A 17,301-nucleotide genomic window follows, 5' to 3' on the forward strand; every position below is an offset into this window, starting at 1 on the left:
CAGTCAGAGGTGAGACAAACACCGGTCAGAGGTGAGACAAACACCAGTCAGAGGTGAGACGGGCACCGGTCAGAGGTGACACAGGCACCGGTCAGAGGTGAGACAAACACCAGTCAGAGGTGAGACAGGCACCGGTCAGAGGTGAGACAGGCACCAGTCAGAGGTGAGACGGGCACCGGTCAGAGGTGAGACAAACACCAGTCAGAGGTGAGACAGACACCAGTCAGAGGTGAGACGGGCACCGGTCAGAGGTGAGACGGGCACCAGTCAGAGGTGAGACAAACACCAGTCAGAGGTGAGACAAACACCAGTCAGAGGTGAGACAGGCACCGGTCAGAGGTGAGACAAACACCGGTCAGAGGTGAGACAAACACCAGTCAGAGGTGAGACGGGCACCGGTCAGAGGTGACACAGGCACCGGTCAGAGGTGAGACAAACACCAGTCAGAGGTGAGACAGGCACCGGTCAGAGGTGAGACAGGCACCAGTCAGAGGTGAGACGGGCACCGGTCAGAGGTGAGACAAACACCAGTCAGAGGTGAGACAGGCACCAGTCAGAGGTGAGACAGGCACCAGTCAGAGGTGAGACGGGCACCAGTCAGAGGTGAGACAGGCACCAGTCAGAGGTGAGACAGGCACCAGTCAGAGGTGAGACAGACACCAGTCAGAGGTGAGACAGGCACCAGTCAGAGTTGAGACAGGCACCAGTCAGAGGTGAGACAGGCACCGGTCAGAGGTGAGACAGGCACCAGTCAGAGGTGAGACAGGCACCAGTCAGAGGTGAGACAGGCACCGGTCAGAGGTGAGACAGGCACCAGTCAGAGGTGAGACAGGCACCAGTCAGAGGTGAGACAGGCACCAGTCAGAGGTGAGACAGGCACCAGTCAGAGGTGAGACGGGCACCGGTCAGAGGTGAGACAGGCACCGGTCAGAGGTGAGACAGGCACCAGTCAGAGGTGAGACAGGCACCAGTCAGAGGTGAGACGGGCACCGGTCAGAGGTGAGACAGGCACCGGTCAGAGGTGAGACAGGCACCAGTCAGAGGTGAGACGGGCACCAGTCAGAGGTGAGACAGGCACCAGTCAGAGGTGAGACAGGCACCAGTCAGAGGTGAGACAGGCACCAGTCAGAGGTGAGACAGGCACCAGTCAGAGGTGAGACAGGCACCGGTCAGAGGTGAGACAGGCACCAGTCAGAGGTGAGACGGGCACCAGTCAGAGGTGAGACAGGCACCAGTCAGAGGTGAGACAGGCACCAGTCAGAGGTGAGACAGGCACCAGTCAGAGGTGAGACAGGCACCAGTCAGAGGTGAGACAGGCACCAGTCAGAGGTGAGACGGGCACCGGTCAGAGGTGAGACAGACACCGGTCAGAGGTGAGACAGGCACCAGTCAGAGGTGAGACAAACACCAGTCAGAGGTGAGACGGGCACCAGTCAGAGGTGAGACAAACACCAGTCAGAGGTGAGACAGGCACCGGTCAGAGGTGAGACGGGCACCGGTCAGAGGTGAGACAGGCACCGGTCAGAGGTGAGACGGGCACCAGTCAGAGGTGAGACGGGCACCAGTCAGAGGTGAGACAAACACCAGTCAGAGGTGAGACAGACACCAGTCAAAGGTGTGACGGGCACCAGTCAGAGGTGAGACAGACACCAGTCAGAGGCGAGTCGGGCACCGGTCAGAGATCAGTGAAGAGCTATTTACCAAGTCAACCGTCCTCACCCAGGGGAAGGGGAAGTGACATCACCAACAGCTGTTTTTCTTCTTCTTTAAAGTTATTGGTGGAGTGCAGGTCAAACAAAAGTGCATGTCGCCCCCTAGTGTCCAACAACAACATAGTGTCCAAATAAAGACATTTAAGGGTAAAAAATCATAGCTCCTAAACACCGGTGAGTTAGCACCAGAGGTCCCTATGCTAAAGTGGCTATGATAGTTAGCACCAGAGGTCCCTATGCTAAAGTGGCTATGATAGTTAGCACCAGAGGCCCCTATGCTAAAGTGGCTATGATAGTTAGCACCAGAGGTCCCTATGCTAAAGTGGCTATGATAGTTAGCATCAGAGGTCCCTATGCTAAAGTGGCTATGATAGTTAGCATCAGAGGTCCCTATGCTAAAGTGGCTATGATAGTTAGCATCAGAGGTCCCTATGCTAAAGTGGCTATGATAGTTAGCATCAGAGGTCCCTATGCTAAAGTGGCTATGATAGTTAGCATCAGAGGTCCCCATGCTAAAGTGGCTATGATAGTTAGCATCAGAGGTCCCTATGCTAAAGTGGCTATGATAGTTAGCATCAGAGGTCCCTATGCTAAAGTGGCTATGATAGTTAGCATCAGAGGTCCCTATGCTAAAGTGGCTATGATAATTAGCATCAGAGGTCCCTATGCTAAAGTGGCTATGATAGTTAGCATCAGAGGTCCCCATGCTAAAGTGGCTATGATAGTTAGCATCAGAAGTCCCTATGCTAAAGTGCCTATGATAGTTAGCATCAGAGGTCCCTATGCTATAGTGGCTATGATAGTTAGCGCCAGAAGTCCCTATGCTAAAGTGGCTATGATAGTTAGCACCAGAGGTCCCTATGCTAAAGTGGCTATGATAGTTAGCACCAGAGGTCCCTATGCTAAAGTGGCTATGATAGTTAGCATCAGAGGTCCCTATGCTAAAGTGGCTATGATAGTTAGCACCAGAGGTCCCTATGCTAAAGTGGCTATGATAGTTAGCACCAGAGGTCCCTATGCTAAAGTGGCTATGTCTCGTTTCTGAACAGGACGAGGGCAGCAACGATGAAGCGCCGGCCCCGATGGACACGAGCGGCGCCATGAGCGACTCTGACGGCGAGGGAGCGGCGTCGAAGGAGCGAGACGACCACAGCGACGACGACGAGCCGCAGAGAGACCGCGAACCCGCCAGCAGCGACAACGAGCGGCCGGACGAGCGGGAAGCGAACAGCGACGTGGAGGAGCGGGGGGAGCGGGAAGCGAGCAGCGACGTGGAGGAGCGAGGAGAGCGGGAAGCGAGCAGCGACGTGGAGGAGCGGGTAGAGCGTGAAGCGAGCAGCGACGTGGAGGAGCGAGGAGAGCGTGAAGCGAGCAGCGACGTGGAGGAGCGGAAAGAGCGGCGAGCGAGCAGCGGCGACGACTCCCCGGTCAAACGGAGATCCAGCGTTTCAGAAGACGAGTCTCCGAGCAAACCGCCCCGCAGCCCCCACTCCGACCACGAGGGGGAGCCGTCGCCCAAACGCAGGGGCGGAGCTTCAGACGGCGAGGAGGAGGAGGAGGGAGCGGGAAACGCCAAGAAAGCGGCGTCCGACTCCGAATCGGAGAAACGCGAGAGCGACTCGGAGGCGGAGGTGAAGAGGAAGCGAGCGCTGGACTCGGACGATGAGGAGGAGGGCGGGAAGGAGGGAGCGGGGGGGGAGGGGGAGGGGAAGAGGTGGAAGGGGGTCATGGAGTCGGACAGCGAGGAAGAGGGCGGAGACAGGACGAAGGCGCACAGCGACGCGGAGCAAGACGGAGCACACAAGGACAGCGATGAAGACGACCGGCCAGGTGAGAGGGTCGGGTTTATGAAGTCTTTCTCTGAGATCTACAGGTTCTTTATGGGGCCAGGACACCAGGAACTCCCTTCTCCTGTAAGACGGGGCTGGTGAACCGAGCTGCAGCTGAGAGTGTGTTTCTGAGTCAGGGCCTGGTCACGCTCGACTTACAGTAAAGGCTCGTTTCCACCTACCTTACTCTTTACCTGCATTTGAAATGTTTCCACCAGCCCATTTTACAGTTAACATCTTAACTCCCGCCTGAACATGTTTTCTCCAAATTCTCCAAATCTAAAAGCTTCTTCAAAACAGCGATAAAAAAACGAAAAGAAAATGAAGATGAAAACACAACAAAAAAGCGCTTAAAGGTGACAAAAAAAGCTACAAAAATGACAAAAACTCAACTAAAAAGTGACAAAAATACAGCAGAAAAATGGGGGGGGGAAAAAAATACAACAAAAAAAGACAAAATCCAGCAAAACAGTGACAAAAATTCAGCAAAAAAAGATAAAAATCCAGCCAAAAAGAAAGACAAAAATCCAGCAAAAAAAAAGACAAAAAATCCATCAAAAAAAGACAAAAATCCAGCAAAAAAGTGACGAAAATCCAGCAAAAAAAGACAAAAATCCAGCAAAAAAGTCACAAAAGAGCAACAAAAAAGTGACAAAATTGAATCAAAAAAGTAATAAAGCGGTGACAAAAACATAAGGGAAATAAAAAGTGACGACAATGGCAAAGAGGAGAGAATGCATTTGATTTTGGCACGTGGTAAGAGGCTAAAGTACCAGTATTGGAAAAAAAAGAACGGTACCCAGACCTTTTTCTCTCCATTCGACGCCGATAAACGAGCTAAATAAACACTGTAGAGTCGAGCTAATGCACGTTCACTGTCTTCAGTGTATTATGTCTTTGCCTTCCTTCCTTGTATGAGTGAATCTTACTTTTCTCATCTGTGCGCAGTAAAGAGGAAGAAGGCCGTGTTATCGGACAGTGAGGACGAGGACGAGGAGAAGGACAAACCCGGTGAGTGTCTAATGGAACCCGTTGTGCATGTTGACGACCAGACTGACCTCCTCCCGGTTCCAGTGAAGCGCAGCAGAGCGATGTCGGACGGGGACGACTCGGACGCCTCCGCCGGGCCCGACAAGGCGTTAGCGGCTAAACTGCGGGAGCTGGGCTCGGCCTCGGAGGACGAGGAGGAGAAACCGGAGGCCAAGAAAGACGAGAAGGCGCTGTTCGGCAGCGACAGCGACTCGGGAGACGAGGAGGAGTGAGTACCAGTACCAGAGCTTTACAGGGAGTTTACCAGAGTGAAGGGAATGTATGTCGTCTGTAAGGTAATAGTGCTGTTTAGAATGGAGTTCTTCTGATCTGATCTCCAATGTCAAGAAATTTGAACAAATGTTTAACCTCTTAACTCCCGCCTGAACCGAGAGGATCTTTTTCCTCACGTCATCAGATTTTTTTTCCATCATTTTTTTGTTGGGGATTCAACTCATTTTTGTAGCTTTTTGGTCATTTTTTGTCACATTTTTATCACATTTTTGTCATTTTTTTGTCAATTTTTTATCACATTTTTGTTATTTTTTTTGTCACATTTTTGTCATTTTTTGGTCAAATTTTTATCACATTTTTGTCAAATTTTTATCACATTTTTGTCAAATTTTTATCACATTTTTGTCATTTTTTTTCGTAAATTTATTTTCAATTTTTTGTCAATTTTTTATCACATTTGTTTTCATTTTTTTGTCATTTTTTGTCAAATTATTATCACATTTTTGTCATTTTTTGGGTCAAATCTTTATCAAATTTTTATCAAATTTGTATTATTTCTTTGTCACATTTTTGTAATTTTTTAGTCATTTTTTGGTCATTTTTTGTCAATTTTTTATCACATTTTTGTAATTTTTTTGGTCAATTTTTTATCATTTTTTCGTCAATTTTTTATCATTTTTTTGTCCTTTTTTGGTCACATTATTGTCATTTTTTTGTAATTTTTTTGTCGTTTTTTGTCACATTTTTATCACATTTTTGTCATTTTTTTGGTCAAATCTTTATCACATTTTTATCAATTTCTTTTTTTTATTTTTTTGTCACATTTTTGTCATTTTTTGTCATTTTTTGTCATTTTTTTGGTCAATTTTTCGTAAATTTCTCATGACATTTTTGTGACATTTTTGCCACTTTTTCATCAATTTTTCGTCACTTTTTTGTCAATGTTTTCTCAATTTTTTGTCACATTTCCATCATTGTTTTCGTCTCAGTTTTGTTGCTATTTTCACACCTTTTTCCCAGAAGCTTTTGGATTGGGGTAAAGCCAAACTGGAGAAAATGTGCTTGTTTCAGGTTCGGAGTTAAGGGGTTGAAGAATGTGGGGACGATGTTAAAATGGTTCCACTGTAATGAAGAGATAAACCTCTGCTCGTCTGTGTTTCTGCAGGAAAATGATCGCTGATATTTTCGGTGAATCTGGCGACGAGGAGGGGGAGGAGTTCACGGTGAGTTCAGGGTCACAGCCTGTTTACACTGGGAGGAGCTAATCCTGCATCACGGCTTTACCCAAATCTGAAAGCCTCTTGAAAAAAAGGGTCACAATTGCAGCAAAAACTAAAGGAAAAATGAAGAAAAATGTACAATGATACAATATAAAGAGCACCAAGAAAACAACAAAAGAGTTACAAAAAAGCTGTGTGGACGACAACACTGAAACAATGATAAGATAAGCGTGCAAAACTAAACATAAAGGGCCGAAATATAAACAATAAGAAAATGAAGGAGAACAGACTATAAAAAGTAGAATATGAAAGTCAGCATTGGCAGTGCAAAGTTTACAGTCCGAGTGCAGGTTGTGGATAAAGTGGAGCTGATACAGGGAATATCGCACGTGTTATAATATCGTTGCTTCACAGTAGTGCTGTTCAGTCTGACAGCAGTGAGGATGAAGGACCTTCTTGTCCCGCTCTGTGTTGCCCGGGCCCAGCACACGGCAGCGTAGTGGAGAGCAGAGGCCACCACAGTCATAAAAAGTCCTGAGCAGAGGCCTGGTCACTCCGAAGGACCGCAGTCTCCTCAGAAGGACCTCGGTCTCCTCAGAGGGACCTCGGTCTCCTTAGAGGGACCGCAGTCTCCTCAGAAGGACCGCAGTCTCCTCAGAGGGAACTCGGTCTCCTCAGAGGGACCGCAGTCTCCTCAGAGGGACCCCGGTCTCCTCAGAGGGAACTCGGTCTCCTCAGAGGGAACTCGGTCTCCTCAGAGGGAACTCGGTCTCCTCAGAGGGAACTCGGTCTCCTCAGAGGATCCTCGGTCTCCTCTCGGTCTCCTCAGAGGGAACTCGGTCTCCTCTCAGTCTCCTCAGAGGGAACTCGGTCTCCTCTCAGTCTCCTCAGAGGGACCTCGGTCTCCTCTCAGTCTCCTCAGAGGGACCTCGGTCTCCTCTCAGTCTCCTCAGAGGGAACTCGGTCTCTTCAGAGGGAGCTCGGTCTCCTCAGAGGGACCTCTGTCTCCTCAGAGGGAACTCGGTCTCCTCAGAGGGAACTCGGTCTCCTCAGAGGATCCTCGGTCTCCTCTCGGTCTCCTCAGAGGGAACTCGGTCTCCTCTCAGTCTCCTCAGAGGGAACTCGGTCTCTTCAGAGGGAGCTCGGTCTCCTCAGAGGGACCTCAGTCTCCTCAGAGGGACCTCGGTCCTCAGAAGTTGGAGGCGACTTTGGCCCTTCTTGTTGCTTTATTGTTGAGGTGACACCCAGGTGCTTACAAGGAAGAAGATCCATTTAGATGAGTTTTGTAGGTCTTATCTTTCAAATGAGGCGTTATCTGGTAGGGATGGGTACCGTTCGTTTTTTTTCGATACCAAGTACTTTAACGATACCTGCTTTTCGGTTCCGGTGCCTTAACGGTACTTTTTTCGATACCAATGTTATTTTAATTCAATAAAAATGACGTGTATAAAAAAGTATAGTTCAGGAAAAAATCCTAAAACGGCACAGCAGAAGCTACACAGGAGCAGCAGCGTCGCCTGTGACTGCGTGTTTTGAGCACAATTTCCACTTAAGCAGAGATAAAAAGAGAGAAAGGACGTTATTACCTCTTAAGCTGCAGAGACAGGACAGATCTACATCAGGACATGGTTTTCTTTCAGCTAAACTTTTCTAAACTCACTGCGCTGTTCGACGAAGCGAAAGCAACTTCACACTCAAAGATCCTTGCATGGTGTGAGCGCTCACTCTGCCACTGACAATTTACCAAAACTGGACCAACAATGTCTAATACAGAGTGAGCGCTCGCTTTCAACAAACCATCTTGGATATTCCTGTCGCTGCAGCTGCTGTAAAGTTGTAAACAAAAGCACGTAAGCTCAGCCTCCGGGTCTGTCGCTAAAGGTAAACACGTCTTTCTTGTCACTGCTCTTTTTTGCTTTTCAATTTGACTAAAAGCTCAAGTTTCTTATTCAGTCCTGGTTTAGTCCTGGTTTATAACTGGTTTTGTTTAGCTCTGGGTTTTACAACCGGTGTAGTCCACGCCTGTCTCAGTCCTGACGCAGACCGCGGCTCTGTCATCTCTATTACAAAAGTTTAGCAAGTTTTGCTTCGCTATAAGTTACATCTATAAAATATATCTTTGCTTCGCTCCATTTGCGCTGAAGCGGGTCAGTATCTGCGCACACGTTCATGTAGCTTTTTAGAGACTCACTGCGGGTCACATATTGACGTCTGGAGAGAAAAAGAACCGAAAGTTGGCACCGAAAGAATTAAAAATTTTCGATACCGCCCCCGACCGGAGCTTTTCGGTCGGTTCCAAGTAGGAACCGTTTAACGGTGCCCATCCCTATTATCTGGTCTGTAGGCTGTGAGCTCCTGTTGAGAAGCTTTTGGGTGAAGCTGAACTGGAGAAACTGGGGGTTAAGAGGTTAAAGTACGGTCGTCTGTTCTGCAGGGCTTTAACCAGGAGGACCTGGAGCAGGAGAAGAAGGAGGCGCCTCAGGAACAGCAGCAGGACGAGGACTCGGACTCAGACGAGGGGGTGGAGCGCGGCGGCCAGGAGTAAATATAAAACCAATCTGAGTATGTTTAAATGATGTTTCTGTGGCTGAAGGACTGTCCTGTTCCAGCATGAGCTTCATGTCCGACTTCGACATCATGTTGGCCAAGAGGAAAGCCATGAACAGCAAGAGGAGGAAACACCGAGACGGAGGAACGTTCATCAGCGACGCCGACGACGTGGTCAGCGCCATGATCAACAAGATGACGGAGGCGGCCGAGGTCAGTGAACGCACCGTGTGGGACAAAACATCGAGACATGGCGGGACGATACGATATATTACGATAATCTAAAAGCTTCTTCAAAACAGCGATAAAAAAACAAACAAAAAATGAAGATGAAAACAAGACAAAAAAGTGACAAAAAAGCAACAAAAATGTGACAAAAAGATAAAAATCCAGCAAAAAAAATGACAAAATTCCAGCAAAAAAGTGACAAAAATCATTATTGAAACAGGATGTTTTTTTATTTAAATCTAAATCTGACAGATCAATGACTAGGGCTGGGTACCGTTTTTTTTCCGATACCACTACTTTAACGATACCTGCTTTTCGGTACCGGTGCCTTAACGGTACTTTTTTCGATACCTTTGTTATTTTAATCGAGTTAAAATAAAGTGTATGAAAAGCATGGTTTAGGAGGAAGTCCAAACACGGCACGTCAGAAAACAGGAGCAGCAGCGTCACCTGGAACTTCATGTTTTGAGCAGAATTCCCACTAAAGCCGTGATAAAAAGAGAGAAAGGACATTATTCCCTCCTGAGCTGCAGGAACAGACCAGATCCACATCAGGACCGTTTACTGAAGATAAACTTTTCTAAACTCACTGAGCTGTTCCACAGTGAAAGCTCCTCACACGTCACAGATCTGTTACACAGTAAGAGCGCTCACTCAGAGTGATCCAGATGTTTAAAGTGTTTAAAGTGTTTAAAGTGACGGTGATGATGATGTTTCAGGAGGACCGGACCCTGAACAGTCAGAAGAAGCCGGCTCTGAAGAAGCTCACGCTGCTGCCGCAGGTCGTCATGCACCTCAAGAAGTAAGACCGCGACTGTTTCCCAAAGCCCGGTGCTGGTCCCGTGTTCAGGTCGTCCTGAGGCGTGTCCTCCCTGAGCTTAGCGTGTGGCTAATACAAGGATACGTCCGTGTGTTTCATTTAACTAACACGTTTTAGTTTAGAGTTTTAGTTTGTATTTTCTGATCGGTTTCATCATCTCTGACATCTTGACTCCCCTGGATGAAACACAACTTCCTCTTTTCTGCTGTGATGTCACTTCCTGTAGCTCTGAAGTGTGTTCCTTTAGCAGCTCTTGCTGAGGCACCGAGGCTTTGGGAAACAGCCATAAACCTTTGTAAACTTCAGAGCAACGTGTCCCTGACCTCTGACCCGTCTCTGACCTCTGACCCATCTCTGACCTCTGACCTGTCTCTGACCTCTGACCTCTCTGCTGCAGGCAGGACCTGAAGGAGACGTTCATCGACAGTGGCGTGATGTCGGCCATTAAAGAGTGGATCGGCCCGCTGCCCGACAAGTCTCTGCCGGCGCTGAGGATCAGGGAGGAGCTGCTCCGGATCCTGCAGGAGGTGAGTCTGAGAATCAGCGAGACCTCGTGAGAACTCTTAAGAACTCGTAAGAGCTCGTGAGACCTCGTGAGACCTCGTGAGAACTCGTAAGAACTCGTGAGAGCTCGTAAGACCTCATGAGACCTCGTGAGACCTCATGAGAACTCGTAAGAGCTCGTACGAACTTGTGAGAACTCGTAAGAACTCGCAAGAGCTCGTACGAACTCGTAAGACCTCGTAGGACCTCGTGAGAACTTGTGAGAACTCGCAAGACCTCGTAAAAAGAGCTCGTGAGACCTCGTAAGAACTCGTAAGAGCTCGTACGAAATCGTGAGACCTCGTACGAACTCGTGAGACCTCGTACGAACTCGTGAGACCTCGTACGAACTCGTAAGACCTCGTAAGAGCTCGTACGAACTCGTGCGAACTCGTACGAACTTGTGAGACCTCGTTCGAACTCGTGAGACCTCGTAAGACCTTGTAAGAGCTTGTGCGAACTCGTAAGAGCTCGTACGAACTCGTGAGACCTCGTACGAACTCGTAAGACCTCGTGAGAACTCGTAAGAACTCATAAGAGCTCGTGCGAACTCGTGAGAACTCGTACAAACTCGTGAGACCTCGTACAAACTTGTGAGAACTCGTACGAACTCGTGAGAACTCGTAAGAGCTCGTACGAAATCGTGAGACCTCGTACGAACTCGTGAGACCTCGTACGAACTCGTGAGACCTCGTACGAACTCGTAAGACCTCGTAAGAGCTCGTACGAACTCGTGCGAACTCGTACGAACTCGTGAGACCTCGTTCGAACTCGTGAGACCTCGTAAGACCTTGTAAGAGCTTGTGCGAACTCGTAAGAGCTCGCACGAACTCGTGAGACCTCGTACAAACTCGTGAGACCTCGTACGAACTCGTGAGACCTCGTACAAACTCGTGAGAACTCGTACAAACTCGTGAGACCTCGTACAAACTTGTGAGAACTCGTACGAACTCGTGAGAACTCGTAAGAGCTCGTACGACCTTGTAAGAGCTCGTACGACCTCGTAAGAACTTGTAAGACCTCGTAAGACCTTGTGAGACCTTGTCTGGCTCTTCCTAAAGCAGATGCTTCGAAAAACTGCGTCAGAGCCTGTTTCAGTAACATCTCAAACTGCTTCACTCTGAGTTGTGGATCAGTGTCTTAAAGCGGCTCAGAGCTTCTCACTGCTGATGTATTTGCTCCATGTCCCATTTAACCGCCTTCCTGTTGTGAAAGTATCTGTGGGCAGATATAATATTATACATTATACTATAAAATATAATTTAATATATTATAAAATGTATGGGGCGCTGTCAGTGGAGAAAATGACTCTGATTTATCGGCCTTTGAGTGATTTCATCAAACATCGATATCAGGCTGTAATAAACCTGCCACACGTGTGTTTTTTTCCACATGATGTGTTGGTTCAGTCGTGTTTATGAGACGTCGCAATAATAAAGTTTGTCCACAAGAGGTCAGTGTTCAGACAGAATTAAACAGCTCAGAGACACTTTGATCCAAGGCTTCACTCGCATCACCTCTGAGGATAAACTTTATAGAGATTTAACAGGATTTGATAGTCTTTTAGTTAAATGAATGTTGTTTTGATAGTCTTGTAGTTAAATGAATGTTGTTTTGATAGTCTTGTAGTAACTTGAATGTTGTGTTTCCGCAGTTGCCCAGCGTGAGTCAGGAGACGCTGAAACACAGCGGCATCGGTCGCGCCGTCATGTTCCTCTACAAACATCCCAAAGAGTCCCGGACCAACAAAGACCTGGCCCTGAAGCTGATCAGTGAGGCCTCGCTTCATAAACCGCTTTATCAAACACGTGACAGGAACTTTACCCGAGCGCTCCTGTGTTTGCAGACGAGTGGTCCAGGCCCATCTTCGGCCTGACGTCCAACTACAAAGGCATGACGAGGGAGGAGCGGCAGCAGAGAGACCTGGACCAGCAGATGCCCCAGAAACGCCGCCTCAGGTACAGCAAAGACCACACCTCAGCTTAAAGTGACAGGTTTTAATCCCGATAGTCTGATGGATAATATCTGTGAGGAGGATAAAGGAGTCTGTCCAAAACATTTCACTGTTATTTTACTCTTTCCCTGATTTAAAGTTTGTTTTTTAATGGTTGAAAAGCTCATATTTGTCTCTGCTGTAGTATTTACCTTTTAAAGTTCTAATGATGTCGTGTTTCAAGTTTTGATAAAGCTGTGCAGAAATGAGAACAGTCAGTGGACGAGGAGTGAGGCGGGTTTCCTGGGTCGTACTCCGCTCTCTCTCTTCTCTCATCCCTCTCTTCATGTACCTGCCCACACTCTCCTCTCTCACCTCTCTCTTCTCTCTCTCTCTTCTCTCTCTCTCTCTCCTCTCTCTCCTCTCTCTCCTCTCTCTTCGCTCTCCCTCCTCTTTCTCCTCTCTCATCCCCCTCTTCATCTTCATCCAGTCAGCTCCTCTCCCTCCTCTCTCACCTCTCTATCTCTCTCCTCTCTCTCATTTCTCTTCTCTCATCCCTCTCTTCATCTACTTGTCCACACTCTCCTCTCTCTCCGCTCTCCTCCTCTCTCTCATCCCTCTCTTCATCTTGATCCAGTCAGCCCCTCTCTCTCCTCTCTCTCTTCTCTCATCCCCCTCTTCATCTACCTGTCCACAGTCAGCTCCTCTCCCTCCTCTCTCTCCTCTCTCACCTCTCTATCTCTCTCACCTCTCTATCTCTCTCTCCTTTCTCTTCTCTCATCCCTCTCTTCATCTTCATCCAGTCAGCCCCTCTCTCTCTCCTCTCTCTCTCCTCTCTCTCTCATCCTTCTCTCTATCTCCGTCCACAGTCAGCTTCTTTCATCCCTCTCTTCATCTGCCTGTCCACACTCTCCTCTCTCTCTCTCATCCCTCTCTTCATCTCCGTCCACAGTCAGCTCTTCTCTCTCTGTCTCATCCCTCTCTTCATCTCCGTCCACAGTCAGCTCCTCTCTCTCATCCCTCTCTTCATCTCCGTCCACAGTCAGCTCTTCTCTCTCTGTCTCATCCCTCTCTTCATCTCCGTCCACAGTCAGCTCCTCTCTCTCATCCCTCTCTTCATCTCCGTCCACAGTCAGCTCCTCTCTTTCATCCCTCTCTTCATCTGCCTGTCCACACTCTCCTCTCTCTCTCTCATCCCTCTCTTCATCTCCGTCCACAGTCAGCTCTTCTCTCTCTGTCTCATCCCTCTCTTCATCTCCGTCCACAGTCAGCTCCTCTCTCTCATCCCTCTCTTCATCTCCGTCCACAGTCAGCTCTTCTCTCTCTGTCTCATCCCTCTCTTCATCTCCGTCCACAGTCAGCTCCTCTCTCTCATCCCTCTCTTCATCTCCGTCCACAGTCAGCTCCTCTCTTTCATCCCTCTCTTCATCTCTGTCCACAGTCAGCTCTTCTCTCTCTCTCTCATCCGTCTCTTCATCTCCGTCCACACTCTCCTCTCTCTCTCTCTCATCCCTCTCTTCATCTCCGTCCACACTCTCCTCTCTCTCTTCTCTCATCCCTCTCTTCATCTTCGTCCACACTCTCCTCTCTCTCTTCTCTCATCCCTCTCTTCATCTTCGTCCACACTCTCCTCTCTCTCTCTCTCATCCCTCTCTTCATCTCCGTCCACACTCTCCTCTCTGTCTCATCCCTCTCTTCATCTCCGTCCACACTCTCCCCTCTCTCTCATCCCTCTCTTCATCTCCGTCCACACTCTCTCCTCTCTCTCTCTCATCCCCCCTTCATCTCCGTCCACAGTCAGCTCCTCTCTTTCATCCCTCTCTTCATCTCTGTCCACAGTCAGCTCTTCTCTCTCTCTCTCATCCGTCTCTTCATCTCCGTCCACACTCTCCTCTCTCTCTCTCTCATCCCTCTCTTCATCTCCGTCCACACTCTCCTCTCTCTCTTCTCTCATCCCTCTCTTCATCTTCGTCCACACTCTCCTCTCTCTCTTCTCTCATCCCTCTCTTCATCTTCGTCCACACTCTCCTCTCTCTCTCTCTCATCCCTCTCTTCATCTCCGTCCACACTCTCCTCTCTGTCTCATCCCTCTCTTCATCTCCGTCCACACTCTCCCCTCTCTCTCATCCCTCTCTTCATCTCCGTCCACACTCTCCTCTCTCTCTCTCTGTCTCATCCCTCTCTTCATCTCCGTCCACACTCTCTCCTCTCTCTCTCTCATCCCCCCTTCATCTCCGTCCACAGTCAGCTCCTCTCTCTCTCTCTCTCATCCCTCTCTTCATCTCCGTCCACACTCTCTCCTCTCTCTCTCTCATCCCCCCTTCATCTCCGTCCACAGTCAGCTCCTCTCTCTCTCTCTTTCATCCCTCTCTTCATCTCCGTCCACACTCTCCTCTCTCTCTTCTTTTATCCTTCTCTTCATCTCCGTCCACACTCTCCTCTCTCTCTTCTTTTATCCCTCTCTTCATCTCCGTCCACACTCTCCTCTCTCTTCTCTCATCCCTCTCTTCATCTCCGTCCACACTCTCCTCTCTCTTCTTTCATCCCTCTCTTCATCTCCGTCCACACTCTCCTCTCTCTCCTCTCATCCCTCTCTTCATCTCCGTCCACACTCTCCTCTCTCTCTCTCATCCCTCTCTTTATCTCCGTCCACACTCTCCTCTCTCTCTCTCATCCCTCTCTTCATCTCCGTCCACACTCTTCTCTCTCTCTCTCTCATCCCTCTCTTCATCTCCGTCCACAGTCAGCCGCAGAAGGTGGAGAGACCTCTGGAAACGGACGTCTTCTCTCCACCAATCAGGTTCCCCTCCCGGCTGCATGTCCCGCCCCCTGAGGGTCGGTGCATCCGTTTGTGACGCCTTGGGTTTTTTATGTCTCTTCAAAAGTCGTTCAAAATCTCTGTCAGAAAAACAGCCGCTTCTGTAAATAAGTTAAATCCGTGTAGGCCTTTGTTTTGCTCCTTTCACCACAGTTTTCATTGGTGCTGCCTGTGGATAAAGAAAACAAAATGTCCTACCAGGAAAACCTTCTGGCCTTTCATGAGTCCGACAAACGGCTCTAGGGAGTTACTTTGAGATGTGTTTATCGTTTGCTACAATAGTAGAGTTAGTTGTTTTGCATTTTGCACTTTTCTGTCTTCACTAAAAGCGTGTCCATGTTCATTTGTCCGGCTCCAGATGTTTGTTTTCTGTGACTAACGGCGGCAGGTTGTGAATAACGGCACGGCTGGAGTGACGCCTGAAGCAGCGGAGTCTGAAGTCGGTTCAGAGTTTCTAACGTCGGTGTTTCCCTCTGGTTTCAGCTCCGGGGGGCAGACGCCGAGACGAGACCTGGAGAAGCAGCTGACGGGGGAGGAGAAGTGAGTTTAAGAGACGGAAACGAGATTAAAACATGTGGTTGATAGCTCCAGTTCAGCCTTACCTTCATTGTCATTTTTCATCACACTTTTGACACTTTTTTCATCTCATTTTTGACATTTTTTCATCTCATTTTTGACATTTTTTCATCAAATTTTCACATTTTATATCACATTTCTTATCACATTTTTTCATCACATTTTAGACATTTTTAATCACATTTTTTGACATTATTTCATCAAATTTTTGATCACATTTTTTACACTTTATTAATCACATTTTGACACTTTTTATGACATTTTTGTCATTTTTAACCACATTTTTGACACTATTAATCACATTTTTGACACTTTTTCATCACATTTTTGACACTTTTTCATCACATTTTTGACACTTTTTTATCACATTTTTGACACGTTTTTATCACATTTTTTGACACTTTTTCATCACATTTTTGACACTTTCATCACATTTTTTCATCACATTATTGACATTTTTTCCATCAAATTTAAAAAAAAAATTTAATCACATTTTTGACACATTTTAATCACATTTTTGACACATTTTAATCACATTTTTGCCCTTTTTTTATCTCATTTTTGACATTTTTCATCATTTTTGACACTTTTCATCACATTTTAGACATTTTTAATCACATTTTTTGACACTTTTTCATCAAATTTTTGATCACATTTTTACACTTTATTAATCACATTTTGACACTTTTTATGACATTTTTGTCATTTTTAACCACATTTTTGACACTATTAATCACATTTTTGACACTTTTTCATCACATTTTTGACACTTTTTCATCACATTTTTGCCCTTTTTTTAATCTCATTTTTGACATTTTTCATCATTTTTGACACCTTTTTCATCACATTTTTGACATTTTTTCATCACATTTTTGACATTTTTAATCACATTTTTGACACTTTTTCATCACATTTTTTACACTTTTTCATCACATTTTTGACACTTTCATCACATTTTTTCTTCACATTATTGACATTTTTTCCATCACATTTTTAAAAACCTTTTAATCACATTTTTGACACATTTTAATCACATTTTTGACACATTTTAATCACATTTTTGCCCTTTTTTTAATCTCATTTTTGACATTTTTCATCATTTTTGACACTTTTTTCATCACATTTTTGACATTTTTTCATCACATTTTAGACATTTTTAATCACATTTTTTGACATTTTTTCATCAAATTTTTGATCAAATTTTTTACACTTTATTAATCACATTTTGACACTTTTTATGACATTTTTGTCATTTTTAACCACATTTTTGACACTATTAATCACATTTTTGACACTTTTTCATCACATTTTTGACACTTTTTCATCACATTTTTGACACTTTTTCATCACATTTTTGACATGTTTTTATCACATTTTTGACACTTTCATCACATTTTTTCATCACATTATTGACATTTTTTCCATCACATTTTTAAAAACTTTTTAATCACATTTTTGACACATTTTAATCACATTTTTGCCCTTTTTTTAATCTCATTTTTGACATTTTTCATCATTTTTGACACTTTTTTCATCACATTTTTGACACTTTTTTCATCACATTTTTGATACTTTTAATCACATTTTTGTCACTTTTTAAATCACATTTTTGACAATTAATCACATTTTTGTCACTTTTTAAATCACATTTTTGACACTTTTTTATCACATTTTTTGACACTTTTTCATCACGTTTTTGACACTTTTTCATCACATTTTCGACACTTTCATCACATTTTTTCATCACATTGACATTTTTTCCATCACATTTTTAAAAACTTTTTAATCACATTTTTGACACATTTTAATCAC

At 46.1% G+C, this 17,301-nt stretch overlaps 1 protein-coding gene across 1 annotated transcript in view; it reads left to right on the plus strand.

Moving 5' to 3' along the window:
• iws1 (interacts with SUPT6H, CTD assembly factor 1) overlaps positions 1–17,301 on the plus strand; it is a 29,981-nt gene that overhangs the window by 2,817 nt on the left and 9,863 nt on the right. The window contains exons 3-13 of the mRNA XM_079578182.1: positions 2,762–3,542; positions 4,490–4,552; positions 4,616–4,799; positions 5,970–6,027; positions 8,459–8,565; positions 8,634–8,784; positions 9,519–9,601; positions 10,017–10,146; positions 11,817–11,934; positions 12,009–12,120; positions 15,397–15,453. Of these exons, the coding sequence (XP_079434308.1) occupies positions 2,762–3,542; positions 4,490–4,552; positions 4,616–4,799; positions 5,970–6,027; positions 8,459–8,565; positions 8,634–8,784; positions 9,519–9,601; positions 10,017–10,146; positions 11,817–11,934; positions 12,009–12,120; positions 15,397–15,453 (1,844 nt within the window). The remainder of the gene's footprint in view (positions 1–2,761; positions 3,543–4,489; positions 4,553–4,615; positions 4,800–5,969; positions 6,028–8,458; positions 8,566–8,633; positions 8,785–9,518; positions 9,602–10,016; positions 10,147–11,816; positions 11,935–12,008; positions 12,121–15,396; positions 15,454–17,301) is intronic.

This window comes from Gobius niger, assembly GCF_951799975.1.
Source record: "Gobius niger genome assembly, chromosome: 1".
In the NCBI taxonomy this organism is placed as follows: Eukaryota; Metazoa; Chordata; class Actinopteri; order Gobiiformes; family Gobiidae; genus Gobius; species Gobius niger.